This window comes from Sminthopsis crassicaudata, chromosome X, assembly GCF_048593235.1.
Source record: "Sminthopsis crassicaudata isolate SCR6 chromosome X, ASM4859323v1, whole genome shotgun sequence".
In the NCBI taxonomy this organism is placed as follows: domain Eukaryota; kingdom Metazoa; phylum Chordata; class Mammalia; order Dasyuromorphia; family Dasyuridae; genus Sminthopsis; species Sminthopsis crassicaudata.
This window is the reverse complement of record NC_133623.1, coordinates 43,662,699-43,688,289: the sequence shown is the minus strand read 5'-3', so window position 1 is coordinate 43,688,289 and position 25,591 is coordinate 43,662,699. Positions and strand designations below refer to the sequence as shown.

Here is a 25,591-nt window from a genome sequence, read left to right as displayed (position 1 = left end):
GTGCCTCCCAAACCTAATCCTTTATTGACTTAGGAAATTGATGTAAACTCGGATCCTTTGGGGGGACGGGGAGGCGGTCTAGCGTTTCTTCTGTGCTGGTTATTTGCCCGGACTTTGTGTTCCCTGACCCCGCGGCTCCTAGCCTCGGCGTGCCGCCGGCTTACTCGGCTGCCTTTTGCCCCGTGCGGCTGGAGTTTGCCGAAGCGGCTAAGAGCCTAATCGCGCCAACTTGTAAAAGCCGAGTGGGACAGGCAGGGCTCCTCTCTCCGCTCGCCCGCCTTCTCCTCCCGCACCCACTACGAAGGCGACGGGCAAAGAGAATCGTCCCGAGGACCCTTAAAATGGGGAGTAAGGAAGGGAAAGGAGCGAGTTTTCTCAGCGTTCCCCGGAAACAGGGGTTGGGGAAGGAGAAGGGGGAAGTAGAACGCCCGGCGCTGGCGCTTGCGCGGTAAGGCCTTGCTGTCGGGGCGGACGTGGGGGCGTAAACGTGCGGGGCGGACCCTGCCTGCTTTCGGGAGGCGGCAGGTTGCAGTTTTTGTTTTGCCCTCGACCCCTCCGGCTCTGGGTCCCGGGGCCCAGGGGGAGGATCGGCGGCAGCCGCGGTCCCTGACCGTCTGCGCCCTAGTTTGTCCGGGAGACCGAAAGGAAGGGCTGGGGGTGGACGGTGCTTGGGAGCCGCTGTAACCAGGCGCGAGGCCAGGGCCAGAGAGCATGGGGGCCGGAGTCGCCGGGCCGGGCCCTGCCCCCCGCTGTGTTCTCTGCCGCTGGGCGGGCCTCGAAGCCTTGAACCGGGCCCCCGCCCACGGCCGCCCCGGGTTGGCAGCAGCATGAGCCGCCCCGTCGTCTAGAGTTGCCTCCGCCTCCTCCATCCCCATCACTCCTCACTCCTGGTCCCCGCCCCCGCCCCCCCACCAACCCCCCCGCGTCCTGAGGTGAATGGGAATCCAGAGCTGAGGCCCGGCACCTGCCCCCCGCCATGGCTCAGGAGAAGATGGAGCTGGACTTGGAGCTGCCACCGGGTACTGACGGGGGCGGCTTACGGAGGTCCAACAGCGCTCCGCTCATCCATGGGCTCAGGTGAGTGAGGGCCAGCTGGGCGGCCGAGGATGCTGGGGGGGGGGGGGCTCCTGTGCGCATGCGCCCCGCATCCGCTTCAGCAGGTGTTTCTTCAACCATCTCCCCTCCTCCATCATTTCTTCATCTTTTCCAAACTGACCCTCTCCCCAACTCCCTTCCATTATCTTCTCCTCACCTCGAATCCGATCGGTACCGGCCCGGCCCGAGGCTGACCCAGGAGAGCTAGTTTGCCCCGAGGTTGACATAGACACTGTCCTGGCCGGGAGCCCGGTACCAAGTGCCGCAGCTAATTGCCGTAGAGTGGAGCAGGTGCCTTTCTTGGTTTGGGCTAACTTTCTTCACCATTTCTAGGTAACTAACTCTCGCTTGTCTCTTCTCCCCACCCCACCCCATTCCCCAATCTTTGTGCTCGGGTTAATTTTTGTCATGAGTGAACGATCCCTTTCTCCTTCCCCCCCCCACCCCCCTCCCCCCAACCACCATTCCCTTACAGATATCCTCCCGACTCCCCGGGCAGAGTGGAAAGACACTTTCCCTGAGCCGAAAAGGTGTTGCAGAAATGTTACACCCGCATGTATCAGATGACAGTAAACATTTCTGACAATGGCAACTAAAATCTGTACTTTTTTTTTTTTTGCTGGTATAGTATTTTAACTTTATTCTGATATCCTGCTAATGTTTGTTTGTATAGTAACTAAGATGGTAGATTTAGAGCTGGAAAGGATCTTCAAGGCCAACTTCCCCTCATTTTTCAGATGAGAAAACTGAATTGCAGAGAAGCTGAGAGACAGATATGGCCCAAGGTCAGACAGATAATGATATCTTACATTTGAATTCAGGTTCTTTGACTCCTGATTTCAGCATTATGACCTCCCCAAACTTTTTGAGGTAAGAAGGCATCAATTTCCATACTGCTGAAAGTGAAAAGATCATTGAGTTTAACAAAGTAATGTGGATGGGCAGGGAAGTACAGCAAAAAGATGCTGCATTTCTCGTAGGCCTGGGTTAGAATCCCAGCTCTGTCACTTGCTGTTGCTTTTGAACAAATCACTTAATCTCTGCGCTTCATTTTCCTCATCTGTAGTGTGAAGAAGTTGGACCAGTCGGTTTCTGAGTTAGGCTTTCTGAACTTTGTGGGTCATGGACTCTTTGGTAATCAGGTAAAAACCTACAGATCTCTTGCAATGGTTTTTGATCATTGCAAAAAACACGAAGTTTGTTAAGGAGGTTAGTGAAAACAAGGTTCAGGCTGATGGACCCCCCCACAGCCCTCATAGGCCCCAGGTTTATAGACCCCCCCCATGGGCCCCAGGTTTATGGACCCCCCCACAGACCCCAGGGGACCCAGCTTTATGAACCCCCCACAAGGCCCCATGGACCCCCCATGGACTCCAGGTTGAGCCCCTACTCTAAGGTCACTTTCAGCTCTAAAAATCCAAAATCTTGTGGAAGTATTTTATCTAAATAGGGAGGTAGGAGATGGAAAGCTACCCCAACAAGAGATATGTTTCTATTTGAGAAGCTGAATGATTTAGAAAATATAGGATTTCATTGTGATTTTGAGCTTTTCTTTAGGGCCAGTGGTGAATGTAAGAAAGCATTGAGGGCTGATGCCAGGGCTGGTCAGTGATGGAAGGTTTCATTAAGGAAAAAAGTAATAGATCCCAAGGGAATGAAGAAAGCCATTTGCTTGACAAGAACTTTCAATGATGGTCACAAGTTCAAAGATGGAATAAAAAAGGAGGAAAGACAAGCAGGAAACTAGGACACAAAGTAGATATTGGAATGAAGTGATTAAATGTTGCATCTGTCAGATTTTCAGCTTTATCATATTTGCAGGGTCCAACTTTAAATGAGGGTAAAACATTCTACTCAGGAGACGCTGAGGGTTTAGAAACTTGAAGGGACCAAGTTGCCTCCAAAAAAAAAAAAAAAAAAATTAGAGCTTCAGCTACCTCCCTGGGTGATTTAGAGGACTTTGCTCACAAAGCATTATGCAAATGGAAGCTTATTATAATGTACTATTATCTGCCTGAATACAAGGAGGGCTGGACCTCCATTAGAGGTCCTGTCCAGGGTCCATGAAGTAACACTAACAATGCTATTTTAGGAGACACAGGATTTGGTCAGAGGTTAATCCACAAAGTTCCGGAAGGTATTGTAAGCTTTGACTTCCAACTGGGAAATTTGGATTTTTACCTAGCCTCCTTTCAGCTCTACTATGTATGCCGTTCACTTTTTTTCCTTTTCATTGCCATTCCTTCCTCAATACCATTCCAGGCCAAGACAGCTTTTTATTCAGTACTTGTTAAACATCTTTTCACTTCTTTCAAATAACTTCCTGAACTCATTTAATGATGCCTCTTTAAGAAATCCCACTGTCTTCTTTGCACCAGCATTTGATAGTTTGTGCTTCTTAACAAGTTCTTTAGGGCAAGTAAGTATTAATCTGGTTATAGAGTTTCCAGGCTTTTGTATATGTGATTATAAGCCTAAAAGTCAGGGCCCGATTTTTTTTTTTCAGGTTCTTAGTTCTTTATAATCCTTTTTTGTTTTTTTCCATTTGACTTGTTTTATTAATGAGATGAGCAACAAAATAAAATTATTGGTAGAAATTTCCCTCTCTTCTCCCCTATCCCTCAGCTATTAGAAGGGAATATAGAAATTAATGTAGTTAACTATTTTCTTAGGCCTGTCATAAACTAAATATTTCTCTAAATCTTTGAGTTGTCAATTCCTGTATTTGAATTTTTTTTTCTTTGGTAGGCTGAAGACTGACCTCAGACTTGAGTGAGGAGAAAATTCGCTTTTAGATGGCTTAGAAACTTAGGAGATGAGTTTATGCTCTAGCTATTCACTTTTGTCCTTGTCACCTGTTTCCATTAGCGAACTACTAAGGAACTACTGATTCTGAGGAGTTAGACAACGATTCCTTTAAAATTACCTTTTATGGGAATGGATTGAATAGGATGGGAAGTAGAAAATAAGGGATATTTCTGGAGTCTACCATGTTGGATTTCCTCTTCATTCAAGTTAAAAGGTAATTGCTTAAAGGTGATCTGGGGCTTACATTTTGGAGGCCCCCCCTCCTAACTTTGAATGACAGGTATAAAGTCATACTCTGAACTTCATCTGAAAGCAAATTTAATGCTAATTTTCCAATTTCATTAAGTATTCATATTAGGAATGTCATTAAGGATGGGATGGCCAAATTCTTGGGTTCACATCTAAATTTGGTTGACTAATTGTGATGCTAACTGTTCTTTCTGGCTGTTCACTTTAGAGACATGGTTTTTTTCTCTCTTTTTAAAAATCACCCATGATGGCCTATATTTGACAAATACGTTTGTGTTTTGGTTTCAGTGATAATTCACAGATATTCCAGGCTGATATGTTAAGAACCAGAAGAAACAGTACTACATTTTTAAACCGGCACAACCTGGTAAGAAAACATTGATAGCCTATTCATTATTACCTACACTTGTACCATTTTAACAATATTTAGGGAAAGATCAATGCATATATTATTAATAATTTTCTGCATTTGTGGTAGAATTTCTTTCTAAAGCCCTTTTGGCTTTAACAAAGATTTTTTTGTTTTCAATATAGGAGACCACTGGATTTCAAATTTTATTTTATTTTATTTTTGCTTGAAAAGGGAATTTTCACACTTTACTTAGAGGAATATAGTGTTCATTTTCCTTTGGTCTTAAACACAAAGTTTCATAAGGAGGTTAGTGAAAATAAAGTTTAGGCTTATGGACCCCCCACAGATCCCATGGGCCCCAGGTTTATGGATCCCCCAGGGGCCTCAGGTTTATGGTCTCCCCACAAACTCCAGGGGCCCCAGGTTTATGGACCCCCCCATGGACCCCAGGTTGAGCCCCTACTCTAAGGTCATTTTAAGCTCTAACAATCCATAATCCTACAAAAGTATTTTATCTAAATAGGCAGGTAGGAGATGGAGAACTACCCTAACAAGAGAGCCTGGTGATATGTTTATATTTGAGAAGCTGAATGATTTAGAAAATATAGGATTTCATTGTGATATTGAGCTTTTATGTGTCATAATATCACATAATATCTAACCCAAAATAGCCTTTTTACAGCAATCATCTTCCAGTGTGGCATTTATTATTATTATTATTATTATTAAATCAAAATGAATAAAAGCAAAAATGAATAAAAGCATGTATTCTAACTGAACACATTTTATTAATATCATCTCTGGAACAAATTTTGTTGAATATGTAACTTGGAAATAATTTTTGAATATTTCTTTACTGAGCCTAAGCCTAATGGAATCATGGAAATGATGCTCTTGGAATTTAAATTTATATATTTATATGTGCATTAATGGCATTACTGATGAAAATGTCACAAATAATTCCTGCATATTGCATGCCTTAGGGATTCTAGGCTCTCAGTTTGTAGGTAGGTTATAGAATTTAGAACTGAAAGAGAAGTTAAGAGATTATTGAGTTCAACTCTCCTCATTTTACAGATAAGGAAAATGAGGCACAGGGAGATTAAGTGTTTTTCCCAGGGTTGCACAGCTATTAAATGTCTGGGACAATTTGAAGCCATATTTTCCTGACACTCGTGCTCTGTTGGTACCAGCTTGTTTCTCAGTGAGACAATTTAATGTAACATAGTCATCTCATACAATGTTTCATTGATGTAGCAGGTTTGAGGTATTTAGTATGTTGGTAATAACAATTTCAAGGCTTAGTTTAATATAATACTTCAAGGATTCTTGATTTTGTCAGTTTGGCTACTCCTTCTACAGAAATTACAAGTTATAAATCCTCTACAGCAGAAGTGTCAAATTTGTAAAACTCCCTAGTCTCATGAACCAGATTAAATTGTATTTAGGAAATATTAACAAAGTAAATAAAAATACAGTACAACATAGATAATGTTAATTTGTGGTTTTCTAAATCATTCAGTGACTCACAGGGCTCTCTTTCTATTTGACACCACTGCTCTATAGCTTTAGAATATTTTCATGAGTCACTATGGCTAAAAAGAATTCATCATATGATGAACACCTCTGGTAATTGAGCCTCTTTGAGGCTAGCTAGGTTAGTCTTGAAATGACACATGTAGATTCTTTTGCTGGGTCTTTACTTGAAGCTTTTCCAGCTCCTCCCAAAGTTCAGCTTCTTGCCTTATGCAGTAGCTTGGAAGGCTCACAATGAAGAATGTGTGTGTGTATGTGTGTACATTTTTAATAGCTTTTTATTTTTCAAAATACTTGCAAAGATAGTTTTCAACATTCACTCTTGCAAAACCTTGTGTTCCAAATTTTTCTCTCTTTCTCTACATCTTCCCCCTCCCATAGACAGCAAGTAATCCAATACAGGTTAAACATGAACAATTCTTCTAAACATATTTCCACATTTTTCAAGTTGTATGAGACAAATCGGATCAAAAAGGAGAGGGGGAAAAAAAAACAAACAAGCAAACAAACAATTAAAAAGGTTAATGTTTTGATCCACATTCAGGCCCCCCATAGTCCTCTCTCTGGATACAGATGGCTCTCTCCATCAGAAGTTTATGGGAATTGGCCTTCTGAATCACTTCACAATGAAATATTATTTATTGTCCAGCTAGAGCAAAGAGCCTGATGTAATAGCTCCCAAGAAAGAAGGTCCCCATGTAAATAAGTTGACATACTAATGACATGACATCAGGTCATTTTCCAGTCAGGATGTATATTTAGGGGTTATTTTAATTGTGAATCTAAACTCTTATTTTAATAGACTGATATGTTTTTTGTTAATATCTAGATAGCCATTTTTAACCAATTTTTTCCCCCAAAGTTAATCGTATATTATATCAGAGCTTTCTTTTTTTCCATTGGCAGTTTTGTTAAGCTGGTAAAGGGCAGCTTGCTAGTGGTATTTTTTTTAAAAAACATGTAACATGACTTACATGATATTTTTATAGTTTTTCAGAATTACAAATCTATTTAAGAAGGGTAAAATCTTTAATTTAGCTCTGCATTTTCTTTATAAGTCTGCTGTAAAATTAAAGTAAAATAAAATGTATTACAATATAATAGTTTTTAGTTTTTAATTTTACCACATGAATTTAATTAAAATAAAAGTATCAGTCTATTAAAATAAGAGTTTAGATTTGGTCACACCTCTCCCCAGTCTGCCAAATAGGATTCAGGCTAGCCTAGCATTCGACACTTTCTGTGACCTAAACGCAGTCACCATCACCATGGACAAGTATTTATTAAACCCTCACTATGTCCCATTCTACCTTTTGAGTCTTACATAGGGTATCTCAAAAGTCTTCATGCCATTTTTCATTTTCCATTTCCATTTGCATTGAAGACTTTTGAATCAGCCTGTAGAACACTATTATAGCACTTTATATTTTACAAAGTGCTTTTATTGCCATCATTCTCTCCAGCCAAACTATACTGCATGTCATCTCTAACTCTATCCGTCCACCTTCCTACCTCACTACCATTTTGTGCTTGGTATTCCAGCCCCCCCAGTCCAGTCGGCTCTCCTTTCCCTCTCTCTCCACCCTGATAAATTCCTAATATTTTGCTGGAATCTCTTCTTTGCATATCCCATTCTCTCAAGTATCTTAGTTATTTGTTATTCCTCCTATTAAATTGTAGGCTTCTAAAGAGCAAGGTCAGCTTCATATCCTCAGCACATAGCATAGTGCCTTCTCTGTACCTAGTAGGTTCTGAATAAATGTTTGTTGAACTGGATCAAATTCCTTAAAACCCAGCTTAATTAAATAACACATCCATGAAATCTGTGAATGCATTACCTATTTCCTCCTCTGATCTCTCATAATGCCTTGCCTTATGCTTTCCTTATCTTATATTACTTTGTATTTTAGTTCTTTGGGTATCTACTAAACCCTGAGCTCTGCACTGATAAGGAGGTCCGGATCTTGTCTAAACTTAATTATATCGATGCCTAACAGTACAACACCACAATGGGAATATTTATTAATTGAATTCTCTTGTTGCTAGCTAGAAAGCAGTGTGATGCAATAGATAGAGAGTTCTGGATTTGGAGTTTAGAGAACTTATATTTGAATAATGGCTCCCACCAGATCTACTTCTTGAGGGTACGACCTAAGTCTTACTGAATTAGAGAAGATGCATCCTTCAGTATCTAGTATGTTGCTTTGCATTCTGTACACAAACACATTTTGGATTTGAATTCAATTCTGTGATCCATTTTCAGTTATTAATTAGTGTTCACAACAGTCTAGAGACTGTTTCTTGCTTTATACCCCTGCCTCCTAATCCAGCTTTTGGACAAGGGCCTGGACAAGTACAAGTCCTCTCACTATGTTGATAGTAATAATGATGCATGTTTATTTATTTTTTTTAGCATAAAATAACACACTAATGCCAGCATAAGATTTGTTATCTGTTTGGTATCCAGTCATTTTTTGTTATGCTGGTGTGCTTCAACTAATTTGAATTCAATTTAAAAAAAAAAAAAAAAAAAAGAACTTGAGTTACTATTTGTTTTTAAAGTAATATAGTTTTGGTACTTTCAAATATATGAAAACTAACAACTAAATGTTGGCCTACTAGAAAATCCTTTGGTTATTGAATAAAAGATATGAATGATTTATAATCCATCATTTATATGTAAATTATATTCTTCTTACAATGCTTAAGGACACTTAAACAGTTTTGCCTCTTAAGAGGTTTAAATATATTTCTTGAAATCTTTTTCAGTGTCACTTTCACTATCAGAAAAGAATTTGCTTAGCAAAGATAAGCTAAAGTTTATCACCTCCTCCCCTTGATTGTTACAAAATCTGAAATAGTTGAGCCTGATTTTAATAAGTTGCTATAAATATAACTATGGGACATATTTGGCGATCTTTCTAAGTTAACCCTGAAAAGACCAGAGATACCCAAGAAACCCTGTCATAAAGCACAAATTACCTCGTCTTAGATTTTTCTTTATATTCATTAGCTTCTCTAAAACTATTGAATCATATTCCTCGAGAGTCATTTTAGATGAGAAGTACTAAGCTATGCTTTGCACTTTGAAAAGAGTGTCCACATTGAGATCACAAATCCATCAAAGTCTGAATTTAAACTCAGGTTCTTTGGCTTCAGAGCCCCCATTCTTTTCACTTCATCACGCTTTTCTATTAATGTAGTATTCTTTTCTGTCCCCTGTTACCCAAGCGAGCAGTTCTTTTGATCTATATCAGAAACCCTAAACCTTTCATTAACATAACTTTCAATTTAATTTTTGCAAGTTTTAATTAAGTGTGAATTAAGTAGAAACATTAAAACAAATTTCATATCTTTCTGTATTATTTTGCAGCTGCTACCATCTTCCCCTCTTCGAATACCTAGTAGCCGGATTCATCAGCTTAAGCAGGTAAGAAAATTTGGGGAGAAAAAACTTTGAAAATCATTCATACTCTAATACTAAAAAGCAAAGATAGCTTTTATAGATACCATGGTGTAGATATAGCATGGTAGTGCTATAAAATATTGTTGATAATTTAGATTTTCAGTTTAGGGGTAGTATTTGTTTGAAAAATATTTTCTTTTTATATTTTAAATGAAGTTTTTATTACTTTTTTGATAGTAATAGTTTTTGAAAATAATATAACTATATGTTACATAATGCCCTTTTTCTCCAGGGAAATCAGAGAATTGTTACTTAGAAAAACTTATTTTCAGTTACAAAATAGGTATAGTCGTATTCACCATGATTATGTCATTTTGACTCCATTGTTGCTTTTTAAAAAAATTCCAAAAATGGTAACTTGACTGTTCATAGGGCTGCTTTTGTGTTTGTTTTTTTGTTTGTTTGTTTTTTGTTATCACCCTAATTTCAGAGACATGTTATAAGGAGTTTTTTGTTGTGGTGGTGGTGGTGGTGGTTTTGGGGGTTTTTTTTGGTCAAAATAAGCAAAAAATTTAAATGGTATGAGTCTTTATTTTGCAGCTTATGAATTGCAAAGAATCTACTTATGCCTTCATTGTGAGAAGTAATTTAGGTTTTCAGGCTGGCTACCAGACTGCCTCAATACACTTTCCTCAGTTTCCACTCTGGCCCAGTCCTGATAGCAACCCTTTTCCCCTTGAGCATTTTCTCTTTCATTCTCCTCTCCCAAAAGAACATGATGATAACATGATACTCAAATTGAGCCCTCTGTGTGGCTAGATGTGTGCATTGAAGCCTTCACATTTTTAAAGTGATAAAAACAGCTTCCAGCCATTGTTCAAGTAAGCTTTTATCTTTGAAACTTGTATGTGCTGTCCCCTCAATTATCCTAGGTATTTGAGCCTTGGTTACATGTTGTTAGTTATCAAAGTTCTAAGTAAAGAATATTTTAACTGTAGCTAGTAATAGAGATAGTACAGCAGCTTATTATCTATATTTAATATACAGAAAAAGAGATAAGTTGAGGGAGGAAAGCAGAAATGGGTTAGCCTCCAGTCTGGCTATGGCTTTATTGGAAAAATTTAGATTTTTCCCAGCAGTTTAATTTTCCACTCTATTTTTTCCCCAGTTGCCCATTTCTTATTTCTTTATATCTGGTCTTTTATTGTGATTTCTTTTTGGCCATAAAAGTTAACATTTTAAATTCAAGATAGTGTCACATATTGTTGTTTAATAATATTGCCCCTTTGAATGAAACTTAACTGGCATTAGGTCATTTGTGTCTTGTTACATGGGCTTCCTAAGTGTCCAAGTAGAGAAACATCACTCAACATATTCATTTTTAAAAGAGTGAAAATAAATTCTTTTGTAAAATATTACTCCAAAAGCACATTTTTGCCTATATCTACATTTATGCACATGTGTATGGGAAGCTGGATCTTCTATTACCTCTTCTTTCCTCTAGGTGCTAGTAGCAATATTACAGGAGTAAAGTACATCTCTTTTCTATAGGTAGGCCATCCATATTATATACCACATAATATCCCCTCTATGTCTCCTGCATCCCTGTTATTTATGCCTTCTGAAATTAAGATTGAAATTACAAATTATTTTCCTTTTTTTAAAAAATGAAATCTTAAAGTTGAAAGAGACCTCTGAAGTTATTTATCTATTTCAACATTCTCCATAGGTGGTCATTTAGTCTCTATTTGAACATCTCAGCTCATGGGTGACTCACTACCTCTTGAGGCAGCAGTAATTACCAGAAAGGCTTTCTTTAAACTTAACTGAAAATAATAAGTCATGAGACCAAAAGAATAAAGATGAAACATGGGTACTCAACTCCTGGCAGAGAGGTGATGAACTTAAAATACAAAAAGAGACCTTCCTTTTGGAACATGGCTAATGTGGGAATTTGTTTGGCCAGACTGTGGAGCTCATGAGGGCTTTATTCGTTTTTGGTTTTTCCTTTTAATTTGCTATAAGGAGATATGGAGGGAATGGGAAGGACAGATTAATAGAAGAATACTTGTTAACTGAAAAATAAAAATAGTGAACTAAAAAAATGTTTTTTAAAGAAGCAGCTTAAATCTGCCTCTAACTTGCACTCTAGCTCTAAGCTCTGAAGCAAAGCAGAATAAACCTAAGCCCTCTAATGCAGTAGAACCCTTCAGATATTTGAAGATAGTTATTCCTACTCTCCCTTAAGTCATCTCTTTTCCAGACTAAAGATTCCCTGCTCCTTCAATCATATATAACATGATTGCAAATCCCTTTGTTCTCAGTTACCCATTTTGGACTATGCTTTGCAGCTATATCCCTTCTTAAAATATAATGCTCTGTACTATAGGCAATAATTCATATACTATCTGGTTAGGGTGGAATACCACGAGGGTATTCTTTATTCTGGACATTGTGCTTCTACCAATATAGACTAAAAGTACATTATTCTCTATTGAGCTTATAATTAGTTAAATCCTTCAGATTTTTTTTTTCTCCCCATATTTTCCTGAGTCTCGTACTTATACGGTTGGTTTTTCAACATTTTAAGTGCTAGACTTTATATTTGTGCCAGCTAGATTTTATTTTGTTATAATTGGCCTTTTATTCTGTCCTACTAAGTAAGATCAGTTCAGATGTGTTCAGATCTCAGCTCTGTCATTCGGTCATCTGAAAATTTGATAAGCCATGCCATCAATTTCTTCATTCAAGTCCATTAGTGATGATGGTATGAGAGAATGGAGTCAGGGAGAGAGATCTCTGCTGCCCCAACAGTCTAGTGACTCCCTATTTTACCTACATGATACAGTGACTTGACTTTTTAAGGATTGGATCAGTCACAAACATGATCATAGTCTTGAGGTTGTCATTCTTTAGGTTTAGATTTATTCCACTGAGTCTAAGAGGCAATAGGTAGATGCTACCAAGAGACAGATTTAGATTTTTTCTATAAAGAAAAAACTTACGTCACAGTTAGAACTGCCCTGAAGTAAGAGGAGCTGCCAGAGGTCTTGAGTTCATTCTCTCTAGAGGTCTTCATAAGCATGTTCTTGATTATGGGGTTGCTTAGTAAGATACCATTTGGATTAGCTTGCCTCCGTCATCCCTTCAGACTCTTGAAATTTTCATTATTTTGAGTCAGTGACAAAGTGACTTTATGAACTGAATCTGTCTGAGATAAATTGTGCTAATTGCAGGCAGACATCCAGAAATTATATATTGTAAGGAGCCATTCTAAAGCCTTGGCTAAGATATGTTTTATGAGTGTCTCTTTCCTTCTACAATTAGCCCTGAAGTTGCACCTTTTACCCCTTTCTTTGGATTTTGCCTTTGGGGTGTGTGTATTTTAAATTGAACAGAAAATTATAACATGGTGGTAAAAGCTCTGAACAGACTGTCAAAAGAACTGGCTTCTAATCTATACTTTGGCAAGTCACTTAACCTTTTCTGAACCTCAGTTTGCTTATCTGTGTAATGGAGATAACATCTGACCTGTTTAGCTCAGGGCTCTTAGGAGAATTGGTTGGAATATATAACTAGGAAATTTGTAAAGTAAGGTAAGATTGTATAAGTATCAAACCATCAAGTATTTTAAATGTTCATTGTGAATGATTGAAAATTTCACACTTTTTGATAGGAACATTTTAAGGATTTTTTTGGGGAGGGGGGCTGGGGCAATTGAGGTTAAGTGACTTGCCTAGGGTCATATAGCTAGGAAGTGTTAAGTATCTGAGGTCATATTTGAACTCAGGTCCTCCTGCATTCTAGCACTAGAGAAATCTTTCTAAAATAACCTCATTGCTAATGTAAATTATTATTGCTGTTCACTTGTTTTCTGTTATGTCAGATTCTTTGTGACCCCCCCTTTGAGGTTTTCTTGGTGAAGAGACTGGAATGGTTTGTCATTTCCTTCTCCAGCTCATTTTACTGGTGAGAACCTGAGGGAAGTGACTTGCTGAGAGTCACACAGCTAATAAATGTCTGAGACCAGATTTGAACTCACAAAGATGAGTCCAAGCCTGGCACTCTAGCTACTCTGTAAACATAACTATCCTGCTCAAAAAATACCAGTGGCTGCCTTTTGTTACCTACTGAGTAAGATCCAAACTCCTCATTTGACAAAGTCCTTTATAATCTGACTCCGCCTTGTCTATTTAACCTTATTTCTCACTGCATGACAGTATAGATCTTAAAAGTCCTTGCAGATCAGTCTCTTCTGCTCTTGAACACAGCTTATTCCTACCTCTCAACTTTTGTTCATGTTCTCACTGTTTTACCCTTTCAAAAAGCTTTCCATGATACTTTTTAAGTGGGTGTTTTGGTACAAGTCTGAATGTTAAACAATAACAATCATACTTGTTCAAGGTCTCTTTCTCTGTAGCGCAGTGGAAAAAAAAAAAGATGAGATTTTATCAAATATTAAATAAAATCAGGTAAAGATTCAATGCATTTAATGTGGTCATTTTTCTTGTCCTTCAGGAAGAAGGGATGGATATGCTAAACAGAGAAACTGTGCATGAACGGTGAGTTTATTACATTTAATTTAAAGTGTCTTAGGATTTAGTATCTTATTTCCAGGTACATTTCTATCCCATCTTTATTTTATTTTTTTAAATGGCCAGGGGTGATTTTTTTTTTCTTTTCTTTCTTTTTTTTAGAGAAGTTCAAACTGCAATGCAGATAAGCCAAACATGGGAAGAAAGTCTAACTTTGGTAAAGTATTTATATTTCAATTTTGCATACATTTTTTAAAGTTTGTACTTACCAAGATGTCATTCTTCCCTATTTTCTGCTTCCTTATTTCAAAACCTTAAATACCTTAATGAAAAATTAGGATGAGATATGCTTCCCATTTACTGTAGCTTAAAAGGCTTTCAAGAAAAAATGTTGTATGGCTTAACTATGAGGTTACTCTCTACTTTTTAAGAGTTGAGTTCAAAATAAATAACTGTCTGAAACAAGCCATCACGTTAGTTAGGGAACACTCATTCCTTGGTCTCGAAGATAGGCTTCAAAAAAGTCTAGTCAGAATTGTTAGGTGATAAAACAATATAAATTCTTTTTTCTCTCCCTACTTTACTAACTATTGAATTTTAAAGCCACAGGTGGTGGATTTCATGAAAATTTTATTTTATGTTACATCCATAATGCATATATCCCCACCATTATTTTAGCATATACTCTTCAATTGAAAAAGATTTAGAGAACTTAGAACCTCTTACTAAAAATGTTACGACTCCTGTGTACAGATTATGGTAGCTTAATTATGATAGTTGAATGATCACCCATTTTCAATCTTAGTAATCTTGATTGATGAAGTAAAGATTGAGCTGAATTTTCAGATTCTTGTTTGAGCTCTCTTTCAGAGCCTTAAATAAACCTAGTAACTAGAAAAGTTTTACTAGTGAAGGTAATATTTCTTTTCCTAGATGTACTAGAATACCACAGTTGACAGGTTATCTCTTTTGATTCCAGCAGAAAAATACAGATAGGCTTTGAGGATCCCTTTGCAGCTTGGTTTGGTGCTATTGGAATTTAGAGCTCATATTTTATTTTTAATTTTTAAAAATAATTTTCCCCAATTACATACAAAACAACTTTTTAACATGTTAATAGCTTTTTATTTTTCCAAATATATGCAAAAATAGTTTTCAACATTCACCTTTGTAAAACCCTGTGTTCCAAATTTTTCTCCTTCCCTCCCTCCCATTAGACAACAAGTAATCCAACATAGGTTAAACATGTGCAATTCTTCTAAATGTATTTCCATATTCATCATGCTGCACAAGAAAAATCAGATCAAAAGATGATTAACATTTGTTGTTTAAATTTTTTTGAGTTCCACATTTTTTTCTCTCCCTCTTTGAGAAGGCAAGCAGTATAGGTTTGAAAACTGAAAATAGGTTATACCTGTGCAGTCATGCAAAACCTATTTCCATGTTATTCATGTTATAAAAGAAAACACCAACTAAAAAAATAAAACAAAGCAAAGGTATGCTTCGAATTACATTCAGATTCTATCAGTTCTTTCTCTGGAGATGGAGAGCACTTTTCATCATAAGGCCTTCCGAATTATCTTAGATCATTGTATTGCTGAGAATAGCTAAGTCATTCACGATGGATCATTATGCAAGGTTATTATTACTGTATACAATGTTCTCCTGGTTCTGCTCATTTCACTTCACATCAGTTCATGTAAGGCTTTCTAGGTTTTTCTGAGAACATCTTTTAGAGCTGATACTTGTAGAGCTGAATTTAAACAATTAGGTAAATCCAATCAGTTTGGTATTTATTTTTAATGTAAGGAGATGCCATTGCTCCTGTTTTCCCACTAGTACCCAGTTTCAACTATTTCTTCTATGATCATTTTTTAAACAGTATTATTTTCAGTATCATCTCCACTCACATTTAGGGAAGTGTAATATTCTCCTTTTCTGCAGTGCCAGCTCATTTGGAGCTATAATACAGCTACTAGAAATTTTTGGGAATCCATTAAACTCCATGTAACTGGTTCTCCCAAAACGTAAAGTATATCACCTGTCAATGGAACTGATCTTGAGGTTCTTTGCCATGGTGTAGAGTTGGTAGAAATTCTGAGCTCTTTCCAAACAGTGAAAGTGATAGTTGCTTCTTCCTAGCAGCAGCATCTACAATCCAGTATTTCCTCATTGCTGTTACCTAGGTTCAACTATCAGTAATATAATTACCTACTGTTCCATTTACCTAGAATGATAACGATGGAGAGAAGTCATCATCCCCCAGGCGTGTTGATTTTATTCCAGTTTCTCCTGCCCCTTCACCCACCAGGGGAATTGGAAAGGTAAGAAAGTGAAGCTTGACCATGTGCACCTAACATTCATCTAGTGAGCCAATAAAATGTGTCTTTTAAGCATCTGCTCTGTCCAACACACTGTGTGAGGCTCTGGGGGAGAACAAAGACTTAGGAAAATTTAGTGCTCCCAATTTTCAACAGCTTCTCTTACTGTGGCATATGTGATTTGGAAAATGGCATTTCTTCTTCTTCTTCTTTTTAACTCTGTTGCATTTTGTTTTGTTTTTGTTTTTTAGCAGTGCTATTCGCCTTCATTACAGACTTTTGTTGCTAGCAATGGGATGCCCCCTAGTCCTATTCCCAGCCCGACTAGACGTTTTACCACGTAAGTTCACATTATATAGAATACCAAATTGATTCTAACTGAAATAGTTATATTTTTCTTTCTGAGTTTATTTTTTTCTGGACCTAGTAAACATAAGTTGTGTCTTTCGATAACTGAATTAAAACTCTTTTTAAGTCAACATTTCACATTCAATGAAATAGCCAGCTGAATTTATCCATATTTGTACACATGACATCTCCCCTCTGGTACATATTGATTCACAAATATAATTTTCCAGATACAAGTGTACCACTCATTTACCTGTAAACATGCAAATATGCAAAGAATCTATGATTTCATGAACATCTAACTTCTGACATAGGACCTCCTTCTACAAACCAAAACTGAAAATTAAAGTCCTAAGGCTCTTCTCCTGTAGCTACTAACAGATATGTGAAAAAGTCAGTGTTTGATACAAAACTGAATGGGCCAGTACTTCCCCCAAATCCAGACTGTTGGCATTTTATTTTGTAGATAAGTACTGGCAAATTGCATAAAGTCACTTTACTTTTAAGTAATTGCCCAAGGTCTTATAGCTTATAACTGTCAAAGGTAAGATTTGAGCCCCCTAAGTCTTACTGATTCCAAGCCCAGCCCTCTGGAACCATTACACATGCTGCCTCTATGTACCTGTTGGTGTATAATAGCCCTGTGAGTTAAGGCAGAATCACATCTAAGACTGCATAGCTTTCCACTAATTTGTCCAAATTTAAGATTTTCTTGGCTGGCGAGCAGAGTTAGAAATATGTTTGCTACTGCGTTGTTCCTATTCTCACTCAGAATTAGGACAGAACAATTAGAAGCTTCTACTGCTGTACACTTGGGACTGGAGAGAGGTTGGGCCTGACTTCTGAAATCTACATTTTGTGACCACATTTTCTGGTCTAATAAGTTGTGCCAATTGGACCTAGTTGTTCAAATCCTTTTCTGGGACTAGTAATGGCTTTGCTCTGCTAATGTTGTAGACTTAGGATCACAACTGTTGTTAGTATACATAGAGGCATGGTAATGACAAATATGATTCATATTACATCAGCAGGAGGAGTCAGAGTCCTATCAACTGTATCAGACCGAGTGTGCTTGGACCCATAAAGAGAAAAGGTACTGTGGTATCATGGGAGTTTGGGAAAGAGAACTTATAAAATTGTACTTTCTTAATATGTACTCTAAGTAGTAGTTTGAACTTATATAGTACTTTCCCATTACAAGTAAGTTCACATGTATTCTCACTAAATCATCAAGAAGTGGTTTTGTTAAGATTGCTTTTTCACTGACCACGTAACATCTGACAGTTATTGGAAGTATTATGATAAAAATGCTTTTCAATTTAGACAACTTAGTTCAATGAGTATTTTATTGATTTTTCTTCCAGTGATTGATATGGATAATATTAAAATGTAGCAAAAATTTTTAAATAGTTGAGGTTGTAGTGTTTGTTTTTATTTTTAGTTTTAAAAAAGGTGGGATGAAAGGAAGGAGGATGATAAGTATTGGGATGATGACTTAAGCAAGCGGCTGATTTTTGAGCCAGTCTTGCCACATCTCATCCCATCTCCATTTGACTTTGTTCTTCTTTTCTACTTGATTGGTAATTGAAATGAATTGCATATTTCGTAAGAAATTTAATTTGCTTAGAGTAAGATGGTGAAAATGGAAGAATAGAAGGGGTCAAAAAGGAGAGAACAGAACCACAGCATGCTTTCTTCTCACAAACATAATACATTTTGGGCTAATTAATATGACAGGCTTCCAGCATAGCATATTTAATTAAACCAAAACATATGTATTTCTTTGTAATTGCTCTCTAATTATTGAAGACTGAGCTGTGGAGCAAGGCCTTTTTTAAAAATTTTAAAATAAGACTGCCCATAACTTAAGATATGTGAGCCAGTGTCATGCAAAAGCAGTAAGTAGTAGAGGACTTGGAATCTTTTTAATATATTAAAGATATGCTCAAGTTCAAAATTTTGTGCACTAGCTTAACTGAAATCTTTTGCCCTTTTAGGAGATTGAGGTTTTGTCACTTTGGACAAAACGTAATTAGCTTATGTTTAAAAGCTGCTTTTACCTGTTTTAGAAGTGATTATTCTCTTGTTAACTCAACCACTTAAGAGCACAGGACCCTGCAACCCAAGGAAAAAAAGTAGAAAACGAGGCTACCAAGAACAAACTGAGTGATGGCAGACAAGGCTAAAGAAGTTAGTGCTCTTAAGTTAGACAAGAGAACCTTACAAGGTGAAGAGTAACTCTTAGGAAGACGATCCAAAGCATAACAAAGTTTACAGTTAAATGGCAATTGGCCATTTTCTCTGAGAATAAGGCTGGATGTAGAGACAGTAACGGGCAGTTTGGCTGGTTTAGAAAGGCGGTCTTACTAAAGAAAACTGGGATATCAGATGGCTTGCTGTCTTGGGGAGAGGAGAGGTAAGGAAAGGAGGGAGTTTTACAAAAATAAATGTTAAAAACTATCTTTACATGTATTTGGAAAAATAAAATACTTTGGGGGAAAATGACTGTTACCAAAAAAAAAAAAAAAAATGGTTACCACCTCACACCTATCATAAATGATAAATTTGGAGAGGATGTGGAAAAAGAGGAACAATAATGCACTGTTGGTGAAGTTATGAACTGATTCTACCATTCTGGAGAACAATTTGGAACTATGCCCAAATGGCTATCAAACCGCCACACTTTGACTTAGCAAACCAGTATTAGACCTGTATCCCAAAGAAAGAAAAGACAAAAAGGAATGAACTTATAGCCACAAAATATTTATGGCAACTTTTTGTGATGGCAAAGAATTGGAAATTCTTTGTCCATCAGTTGGGGAATGGCTAAATAAATTGTGGTATATGATTGTTATGGAACGCTTTTTTGTGTTATACAAAATGATGAGCCAGGATACTTTAAGAAAAACTTGGGAAGACTTACGTGACCTGATGCAGAATGAAATAAGGAAAGCCAGGAGAACATTGTACAGAGTAATAGCAATATTGTATGATGATCAACTGTGAATAACTTAGTTATTCTCAGCAAGACAATAATTCTGAAAGACTTAGGATGAAAATGTTATCCACTTCCAGAAAAAGAACTCATGACATATGAATTCAAAATCAAACATACTTTTATTATTATTATTATTATTATTATTATTATTATTATTATTCTTGGTTAAGTTTTTTTGGTTGATATTTTTTTTTCAACATGGCTAATGTGAAAATGTTTTGCATGACTGTAGAATTTGGAACTCAGTTTTTTTTTTTTAATTTAAATTTTTGTTTACATGTAATTGAGACAAAAATTAGATTAAGAAAAGAAAAAAGAAAACTGTGAGACCTTTTCTGAAGTTAGATTTTTTCTAGGCTGTTTAATGCATAGAAGACTGGCTTTCCTTAAATGGCAAAAGTCATGTCTGGAGGCATGGGTGGAGAGATGCATTAAAGAACCTTCCTTCCAGTCCTCCCAGATACTTAGTAATCTTTCCAAGGAAAAGTTAAGAGAATCTATGCATGTGAATGCTTAAAGATATAAAAAAAGATGTGGCCTTTGGTTCTGGAGGATTGTATAATCCTGCCTATGCACAAAGGTTCTTCCAGCTATGGAATGCTCTTTACCTCGTAAGTTTAAGATCATAAAGCATTAGATAGCTTACCATTTATTCAAAAGTGATCATAAAGTTGTATCAATACACTCTTTGGGGCAAAAATACACACATACCCCCCACCCTCCATCCCCTCAGCCTTAAGCTCTTTAAAGCTGGCTTTGCCACTGTGTTTTTTTCATAGGTGAAAATAGAAAATGAAGATCAACCAAAGAGATTTTTTCAAGGTACCAGTAGCAATCTGCTTTCATCTGATGCGCCATCGGTTCCTGATACATGGTAAGCAATTTAACTTTGGGTTTCCAGTATTCATTAAGGTGGGTATTGCATGGTTTTATTCAGCACATTTCTTTTTTAGATGTTAGCAAGCTATTCTCAAATAGATTTTTTTTCACTGAAATCCTATATAGCACTTTTATTTTTATTGTATACAAATCACAAAATTTATATCATTTATATAGTACTTAATGGTTTGTAAAGCATTTCACACAGAACATCTATTTTAACATCCTTTCAAGGTCTAGGATCCTAGGAATCTTTTAGGTCAGCAAATATTTTATCATAAGGATGAACAAAGGGCTAGTTCTTAGCAGGAAAATTTTCGGGCATGGGCAGTCAAATAGATTTATTAATTAGTTTGTATAGTTAATTGATGTTAGTTCTCAGGCATGTGTATATGTAACACAGTTTTTTTGGAAATGTGACCATAGGAATAGATTACTATATGGTACATGGAAGAGGTATGGTTATGTACACCTGAGAAAAAAACATACTTCTATCTCATTTGAACCCCAGTAAACCTACTTCAGTGAGAAAAAGAGAACTGTTCTTTCTTACTCTTGACTTTATTATCCAACTGGTGTCCTGAAACTGTAACTATCATCACTTTTTTGCTGTAGATGGTCTGTGGTCATTTGCACTTTTCCCCCTGCGAAATGCACATTCAAATCTCTTGATTTCTATTTACGATGGGTGGCCTTTTCTTCTCCCAGTCTGTCTTCAGATGCTCTTGATGGAAACCACAGCACTGCTGGATCTTCTTGTAACTCACCAGCTAAAGTCAGCACTACCACCGACTCTCCTGTGTCACCCTCTGACTCGGGCTCTCCATTTATCTCTGTACCTGAGCTTTCATCCAAGTGATTCGCCACTCCAAGATTTGTTTTTCTGCTGGAGAGAAAAATTCAGTTGGAGCAATAATGTAGAATTGTATCACGCGATTTGGGCTATTTCCTCTCTTATATTTTTCCCCTTAGGAATATCCAGAAGTATTGTTATTCTAGAGAACTTCCACATCCAGTTCCTGAGGATAAGCTTAGATTCAACATAGTAATCTTTCGAAAAACATCTTCTAAAAGAGTAGTATGTTGATGCTATAAACATACATCTTTTAAGCTGCTAATATATATACCTATGTTGCCCCTTCGTTAATTTTTTTCAATAATTGAGAGCGCTGTTTATTTATGGGAATTGTAAGTTCTGATAAAGTATAATTGTTAAAACAGTATCACAAACTGATGTTTGAAAATGACACTTTGCGCCCACACTAGTTCTTAATAGTTTCAGTAATTGTTAGCCTTCACTTAAAAAAGAAAGCTAAGCAAGCTATCAAACAGCTATTTTTTGAAGTATGCTAATTATAACATACTAATCTTATGATATCTGTTTTACACAGGAATCCAGAGAAATTTGCTTTGTTTTGGAAAGAGAAAGGGATAGGAGAAGGAGGAAAAAATCCTAAATGAATAGCAAAAGCAAAATGCTTAATTGGGGCTTTGGGCCAGTATTCAACTTGTGTTTTATCTTGATCAGTTTTATATTTAGATGTGAAGGAAAAGTCAGTGTTGTTTAGTTGTAGCCTTATGCATTTTTGTAAATTCCTTTTTATTTCTAATTATGACTGCTGATTTGATTAGATACGGTTCCTACATGTAATAGATTTTCTGTCAGACTTAGCTACTTCCTTTTACTCCCTAAATGACTGTAAATATATTTTTTTTAACTCTAACTTTTTGCTATCTACAAATCTTTTAAGGGATTAAGAAAAAAATAGAAATAGAATAGCCCTAGCAGAGTGTTAAATTTTAAAACCTGAAATAAGTGCTTTAACAATTGGGGATAGTTAACATATTGTGTAAATTTAGAAAGGGAGTTTTCTGATTTTAAGTAGAGAGTAGATTGAAATGGACTTAGTTAATCAGTTAAGGACAGTCCTTATCAAACACATTTCCTTTTCAAAGGAGATAGTAGAGCCCTGATTTAGTTGTTTTCTCAAATGGGAAAAGACACAGGTACAGAGGACTGTGTTGCAAAAGCCTTGAAGGCCTTCTCCTTAAGAGATTGTCTTGGTCTATGGATGAATATCACCACATACTCCCAAGTATGGGACTTCTGAGAAGGGAATAGAATTCTCCTGATGAACAGCTAGAAGGCAGTGGGACTGGTGGTGTAATCTTAGTTATGCTTTAGCTTCTTTGTTCCCTAGATCTTAGGCTTATTAGAGAAAGAGAAAGAGGTTAGAGGGATTTTTACCGCAACTGGATTTGGTAGCATTTCTGTACCTTTTCCTCAGCTCCCTCCCCCCCCAAAAGTTGTCTGTCAACAAAGACAGAAAAGATTCTACAGCAATGATGCATTTGCACAGACTCTGGGAGAGGATAGAATGTTCCAAAAGAAAAACCACTGAAGATAGATGAAGTGAACTTTCAGGGGGAAAATACTGCTATCAGAAATCTTGTATAAATTCATATGCTAAGTAATACATTAGTACGTACTTATATATGTAGGGGGTACTGATAATTGGACCCCTCTAGGAAAGGGTTTGCTTTGGTAATCATAGCCCTGCTTAACTCAAACAACTGTTCACTCTCTTCAAGTTAGTTTAGACTTCTATATCATGTATTAGAATAACGTAACTCACTACAGTATGCTTGGTGTGGCATTTGTGAATACTGTTATTGGCTTTTCATTCTTGATTAATCATTGCAACTGTTGCCTTTTGAGCTTGTGTAATGGAAGGAGCTTGTTTTTCTCGCTATAAAAGACTTTCTTTCCTTCTCTTGGTATTCAACCCCAAAGAATTGCTTAACTTTTCCATGCTGTTTTTGTGGTTGGTTCCTTTTGCGTGTGGTAAGGCTGTAGTTTATCTTAAACATGCCAAAGACCTGTCACATCATTCTTCTGCAGGGAAGACTGATTCTGGGGGGTTTGACTTTGCTTGTCTCATTTTTTCCTGAATGAGTCGCTTACTGTCTAATCTAGAACTCATCTTAAAAGATGCAAGAACAAGAGCTAGTTGTGCTGTGTATGTGTCGCCGTGTCCTCTTTCTGTTGTATTTATGCTAGTTTTCAAAATGCTAATAAAAATTAAAATGAAAGCGAAACGTGCCTTCCAAAAGTTCTTTCTTGATGTAATACTTTTTGGCTTAAAAAAATCTGTTCATTTTTGCTACCGGACTTCTCTCGGAGAAATCTCATAAGCCAGCTTGAGAAATTCACTTTTGCCATTATTCTAACTGAGCTCTTTGTTTTATGTTTTTCTTTCATATCAAAGCAGAGAAATGGTTGGTTGCTAAAATGTTTGGATTAAATTTATACTCACCCATGTAATCCACCAAAGAATCAAGATCTCCCAACTCTCCTTATCTGGATTTTCACATACATTTGCCCCATTTCATGAAAGGTTTCATATGTGAAATTCGGAAATGAGGAAAACAGCTCTGTGACCTTCAAATTGCCATATCGTCCAAAAATGTGTTTTTATTTTGTTTGGACCTGTGATTTCACTGGTATAAGGAACTCCTAGTGAGGAAATGCCTTCTGTTAATGCAGATCAGCTACTGTTTGAGAGCCACTTGTAATCTAAAGAGTTGATTGGGACATTGAGAGGTTAAGTAGCATCACCAATATCAGAGGGGAGACTTGAACCCTGGTGTCCTAAGTCTGAGGCTGTGAGCTGTTTCTCCCAAAAATGCTATCTTCAAAAATGGCACTGGAATTCCATCACTCAAAAAAATAAAATATGCATCCATCCATCCATATATCCATATCTCTCTATCTATACACATGCTTATGTAGATCTATGTACACTTGTGTCTGTGTGTATTTATAAGAAATCCATCACTCAGATTGTGAAAGTAGAATTTAAATTTGTAGAGTTGGTTTATTAAGTGGTGTTTTTTTTTCAGGGAGCCATGACTAGAGCTTAGTCACTGTGAGCCAAAAATTTCAGATTTTTGTCCATGGCTTTGATTTGTACCAAACGATGATACTGGACCTTTTAAAAATGTGTCCTTTTAGAGTACCAGCCCTCACGTCAGAAGGACCTGAGTTCAAATGTGGCCTCAGACACTTAATATTTCCTAGCTGTGTGACTCTGGGCAAGACACTTAACCCCAATTGCCTCAGCAAAAAAAAAAAAAAAAAAAAAAAAAAAAAGTGCCATTTCCCAGATTCAGAGCTGATAAGTTACAAAGCTTTACTGAGTGGTTTTGGTTTTTTTTTTTTGGCTGAATAGCTTTTTTTTTCCCTAAGAAAAGGAGGTACCCCAAGAATGTTGTCTTTTGGTTTTCTGCCTCTTCATAACAGTGAAAAAGAATTTTAATGAGTATTTTCAGTACCATGACATGCTGGGGTGCAATGCCTAGGTACCCCCCCCCCCGGTTGATATTTGAAAAACTTGTGATCATAAATTCTAGAACTTAGGTATCCTGGTATATAAAAGTGGATGATTAAAAAAACAAAATACTGTGGAATCTTAAATAGAACTTATATAGAACATTTAGTCCAGCCTTGCCCCCCATTACAGTGCCCCTTACAAATGTTCTGCCAGAGGGCTGCTTCCAATGATGAACTCCTTCACAAGACTTCTAGTCCACTGCTTGATAACTCTAGTAATTAGATAGTTTTCTTTTTCCTTTTATTATTGTAGTAAGTTTATTTTTTTTAATACATATTGCTTTATAAATCATGTTGAGAGAGAAAAGTCAGAGCAAAATGGAAAAACCATGAGAGAGATAAAAAAACCAGAAAAAAGAAGTGAACTCGATTTATATTCAGTCTCCTTAGTTCTTTTTCTGGATGCAGACAACATTTTCTGTCCAAAGTCTATTGGGATTGTTTTGGATCACTGGACCACTGAGAAGAACCAAGTCTTTCAAAGTTGGTCATCGCACATTCTTGCTGTTGTTATGTATGATGCATTCCTGGTTCTGCTTGTTTCACTCAGCATCAGTTCCTGTAAATCTTTCCAGGCCTTTCTCAAATCAGCTTGTTCGTCAATTTTTATAGAACAATAATATTCCGTTACCTTCATGTACCACATCTTGTTCAGCCATTCCCCATTCGGT

The 25,591-nt window shown here is 37.0% G+C and overlaps 1 protein-coding gene across 1 annotated transcript; it reads left to right on the top strand.

Moving 5' to 3' along the window:
* Positions 1-467: 467 nt before the first annotated feature.
* On the top strand, positions 468-23,626 carry LOC141548689 (PPP2R1A-PPP2R2A-interacting phosphatase regulator 1-like). The gene is made up of 10 exons (XM_074277752.1): positions 468-1,077; positions 4,441-4,519; positions 9,414-9,470; positions 13,965-14,008; positions 14,144-14,198; positions 16,213-16,305; positions 16,554-16,642; positions 17,679-17,748; positions 20,428-20,522; positions 21,236-23,626. Exons 1-10 carry the CDS (start codon positions 977-979, stop codon positions 21,384-21,386), a joined length of 834 nt encoding a protein of 277 aa, XP_074133853.1. The 5' UTR covers positions 468-976; the 3' UTR covers positions 21,387-23,626.
* Positions 23,627-25,591: the final 1,965 nt, after the last annotated feature.

What these genes read in the sequence shown, in the direction of transcription:
- LOC141548689 (XM_074277752.1), top strand. Translation starts at nt 977, where the DNA reads ATGGCTCAGGAGAAGATGGAGCTGGACTTGGAGCTGCCACCGGGTACT. An exon ending in GGATTCATCAGCTTAAGCAG is followed by an intron (nt 9,471 to 13,964) that starts GTAAGAAAATTT and finishes CTTGTCCTTCAG; the next exon opens with GAAGAAGGGATGGATATGCT. An exon ending in CCATCGGTTCCTGATACATG is followed by an intron (nt 20,523 to 21,235) that starts GTAAGCAATTTA and finishes TTCTTCTCCCAG; the next exon opens with TCTGTCTTCAGATGCTCTTG.